Source organism: Bos grunniens, chromosome 22 (assembly GCF_055505025.1).
Source record: "Bos grunniens cultivar Pamir isolate PY7600 chromosome 22, Bosgru_T2T1.0, whole genome shotgun sequence".
Lineage (NCBI taxonomy): Eukaryota > Metazoa > Chordata > Mammalia > Artiodactyla > Bovidae > Bos > Bos grunniens.
In genome coordinates, this window is record NC_141186.1 from 50,452,864 (window position 1) to 50,456,878 (window position 4,015).

At 59.1% G+C, this 4,015-nt stretch overlaps 1 protein-coding gene across 1 annotated transcript; it reads right to left on the bottom strand.

Moving 5' to 3' along the window:
• Positions 1 to 433: 433 nt before the first annotated feature.
• LSMEM2 (leucine rich single-pass membrane protein 2) lies at positions 434 to 3,380 on the bottom strand. Its single transcript, XM_086367932.1, has 4 exons — positions 3,214 to 3,380; positions 1,039 to 1,140; positions 758 to 943; positions 434 to 642 (listed from the first exon to the last, which is right to left on the bottom strand). The coding sequence occupies exons 1-4, from the start codon at positions 3,233 to 3,235 to the stop codon at positions 509 to 511; spliced, it is 444 nt and encodes a 147-aa protein (XP_086224058.1). The 5' UTR covers positions 3,236 to 3,380; the 3' UTR covers positions 434 to 508.
• Between the last annotated feature and the right edge of the window lie 635 nt (positions 3,381 to 4,015).

Consider the following 4,015-nt stretch of genomic DNA (forward strand, 5'->3'; position numbering starts at 1 on the left):
TTCCGTGGCCCTGGCTGTTTCTTCTGCCCTCCCTCCCACCCGGGTTTGGGCACCGCTGGGCCTCCCCGTCTCCATCTGCTTGCCTGTGGCCTCCAAAAGTTTCACTGCCATGGCCCTCCTCCCCACTCCTCGGAGCCCAGCCTGCCTTTTGCGAGCGGAGACTGGACCCCGCGTTGGGAGGCCTGGCAGAGTTTGGGTGACTGGCTCTTTTTAGGCTTCTGGACCCACCATCTGGAGGAGGCCAGTGGGTGCTCCCAGGCCCCAAGAGGAGGCAGGAGGCTGGTGTGGCTTCCTCTGACCTTAGGCCACACCAGGCGGAGCCTCGACCCCAGAAGGCCTGGCCTGACCCAAGAAGGCGAGAGAGGCAGGCAGCTGTGGGGTCAGATCAGGTCTCATGCCAAAACCGCAGCCAGGAAATCGTAAGGAGCAGCAGTTGGAGAGGAGAAAGCTGCCAACGGCCACTTTATTCCCCAGCACATACCCCCAGGCCCCGGGTCCGAGCGGCATCTCAGCTGGGCGCTTGGGCCTCGCTGGAGTTGAGCCTCCGCAGCTGGCTGAGGCTGGCGAGCCGGAGTTTGAGCAGCACCTCCTCCTGGGTTCGCAGAGTGTGCGCCAGCACGCGGAGGGATTCGCTTTGCAGCACTGCGGTGGGGGATCAGATTATCAGACCTCACGCCACCCCTGGCAACACCCTGCCCTCCTAGCCCCGCACTGCCTTGGTCTCCCCACTCCCGCTGGCTCCCGGCGCCCTCCCTACCACTCAGGTAGACGGCCAGCACGGCCAGTGCCAGGCAGATGAGCACCAGCAGCGCGAGCAGCAGCAGGAAGGCCCCGCGGCTGTGTACCGGGCCGCAGCCGGTCTGGGCGCACAGTGCGGGCGGTAGGACGCCCAGCAGTTCACCCCACGGCTGCCCCTCCTCGGCCAGGTAGGGGCACAGCGGACCTGCAGGGCAAACGGGGCATCAGGAGGGCAGGCAGGGGCGCCTGCGTTCCTACCCGCTCCCTGCACCCAGACCAGCGGTACCGCCCCCCTCTCACCGCCGTTGTGTAGGTCGCTGATGGACTCCACCCGGTGCAGGCGCACCTCCTGCTCGTGGCTGGGAGCCAGCGGCGCCCGGCTCCTCGTCAGTGCCGCGGTGTCTGCGGGGGCAGCGTGGGGCTGGTTGAGCCAGCGGGTCAGGCCCCCCCGCCCCTTCCAGAGGGCGTCCGGGTGCAGCAGGGGTAGAAGGGGCCTTCGCACTCCTAAGCGCCTAAAACCAACTCAAGAACGACCTGTGATTTGCAGCCAAGAGGACCCGAGAACCACGTGGGCCTGTTTCACCCACAGGAGCAGGAAGTGCAGTTGGCTTAGCAGTTGACTTAGCTTCGTTTCCTCCCGAGGCATTCCTCTGCCTGCTCATTGCAGAGCCTGGAGGAATAAAGCCACGGCCCATGACACTCACTGCTGCGGCCTCTGCCGTCAGCCTTCCCCACGCACCCTGTACCTGGCACCTTGTTCCTGCCCCCAACAGAAGCAGCCAGCGTGGTGCCCTTCCCTCGTGGCCTCTGCTCTTCCTCCTCTAACATGTTCAGCCCGATGCTGCTAACTTCTGGGGACTCTCTTCTCACTATCACAAGGAGACTGTCTTTGTTATCCGACTGCTGCCCTTGCCTGTGAGGTCTCCCCTTCCAGGTTGCCTGAATTCAATAACTCCTAGAAAAGGATGCCTACAAAGGTTTCCCCCCAATTTCCCTGTAGTTACTAAGGATGGATTCCCAGAAATAGAATTAGCTATCATCAGGTTGTCCCCAGGGATAGTTATCCAGAGCCCCTAAAAGAGTATGACATCGCCACCATTAGGCATCTCCACTGAAAAAAAAAATTTTATATATGTAAGTGTTCACATACATATTTGCTAAGTTAGGAGATGGTGGTTCTTCCCCCCTCATCCTCTTTAAATTTTGGCCCCCTGAGATCTCCAGGACTTCCCTGGTGGCGCAGTGGATAAGAGTCCACCTGCCAGGGCAGGACACACGGGTTCAATCCCTGGTCCTGGAAGATTTCATGTGCTGCAGGGCAACTAAACCTGTGTGCCACAACCACCGAGCCCACGTCCTGCAAGTACTGAAGCCCGAGCGCCCAGAGCCTGTGCTCCTCGACAAGGGAAGTTGCTGCAGTGAGAAGCCTGCGCGCTAAAGAGTAGCCCCGGCTCACCACGACTAGAGAAGTCAGCCAAAAATAAATAAATAAATATAAAAAGCCTCTAGAAGCCTAGCTGGAAGCTAGATAACAAATCTGGGGGCATTGGGAGAACACCTCCAGATAGAGCCAGGGGTGATGGGACTCTCTGGGTCTCTGACTTTTAGAATACTACCTCGACTTTCACATCTGCTTCAAACTGGCCTTTGACATGCTCAAAATATGTAGAACAAAAACTGACGCTGCCTGGATGGTGGTGCGTTGGGGTCATATTAAATGCCTTCTGTGCACTTGGCTGTGCTTTTTCCACACTAAATGTTGAACTTAGATTGTTTGTGACCACGAAAAACACACAGTAAATGTCATGCTTAGAAGTGCACAGTCCCACACCCAGGGCCAGGCCCCTCCCATTCAGTGTAAAATGCTGAAGCTGTGGGTGGGGCGGGGGGACTTGACCAGCTGGTCCACGTGCTGGCCAGCATTGTATGGGAAGCTGCCTGAGTCCCTATGCTCCCACTCTGAGCCTCCGTACCTCCTGCCTGAAGTAGGGCAATTAGGAGACTGGCCACCAAAGTCTATAACTAGAAGTCAGTCTGGCCAGGCCAAGGGACCCCAACCTTTAGCCAGTTGGGGCCACACAGGCCCACATGGAGGCCAGAAGCCATCACTCCCAGTCCCTGGGTCATGTGCCCAAATGCTTCCCAAGACCACCGCCGCGCCTGATCCTGTGTCTTCCCTGAAGGCAGACCTTCCCTGACCAGCCTGCCCACCCACACCCACTTGGGCCTAGAGGTGACCCTGCCCCAGCTGGGGAGCTGCCCCTAATTCCTCCCGCTGTCCTTCACAGGGGGGACAGGTATGAGGTGAGGAGACGTTCCCGGCAGGGGAGGCCCTTCCTCCACGTGTAGGGGACACGGGGCCTGATGACGCGTCAAGGAAGTGAGGTCAGTGGGCCTGGAGCCAGGTTTCTCCACAGTCCACAGGGTCACAGTACTGGGGCCTCACCCGCTCCCCGCCCAGCGATCATCTCCTACCTTCCTGGGTCTCCTCTGACATGGCAGGCGGGGGGCCGATGAGGGTGCCCAGCGCCAGGACCGGATAGAGGCAGCGGTGGCTCCGCTGAGAGCCCGGCAAAGGCCTGGCCACCTCCCAACCTCAGCTGAAAATAGACGTGAGCTCAGCACATGGGGCTATATTTAGAGGGGGCATCTCCCAGCCTTGGGAAGGAGCAGAGTGACCTACATGGCCAGGCTAGACTGTCTACCTGGTGATGGAGCCCAGGCCAGAGCACACCTCCAGCGGGGCATGGCCCTGGGAGCCCTGCCATTCACATCTGCAGGGCCCTGGTGTCCGTCCAGACAGACCTCCTCAGCCTCACCTCCAGCGATGTCCCTCCACATCTCCACCATCCGCCTCTGAAGACCTCCTCTCCTGGCAGATGTGGGACAAGCACCCACCGCTGGGTGATCTGCTGGCATCACAGGGCTGATGGACTACTGGAGCCCAGTGCCCTGAGGACAGAGACACTCCCCAAATATACACAGGTACCCCTGCTGGTCGGTCGAAGGTCATTACTTCATTTACAGGTACTAAGTTTACAGCTTTGGGTATAGGAGTGCCCCCTTTCAGACCTGTTTTCTCATCTGAAACAGGAGTAATGATGGTTTCCACCTGGCACAGTGCACACAAGAGTGGAAAATACCATGTCCGAAGCAGTCAGCCCAATGCAAAGTTTTGATCTTCCTCTCTCCACAAGGGCATTCAGATCACACAAGGCCAGAGAGGGCGCCCATCCCCTCTGGCCCTTAAGGAGAGCGAGTGCTCCAGCTCGCAACC

Bases quoted from the DNA above. Each gene is read 5' to 3' on its own strand.
- LSMEM2 (XM_086367932.1), bottom strand. From the start codon at position 3,235: ATGTCAGAGGAGACCCAGGAAG. The intron at 1,141-3,213 runs GTAGGAGATGAT...CTGCCCCCGCAG, and splicing joins GTCAGAGGAGACCCAGGAAG to ACACCGCGGCACTGACGAGG. The intron at 944-1,038 runs GTGAGAGGGGGG...TTTGCCCTGCAG, and splicing joins CAGCGACCTACACAACGGCG to GTCCGCTGTGCCCCTACCTG.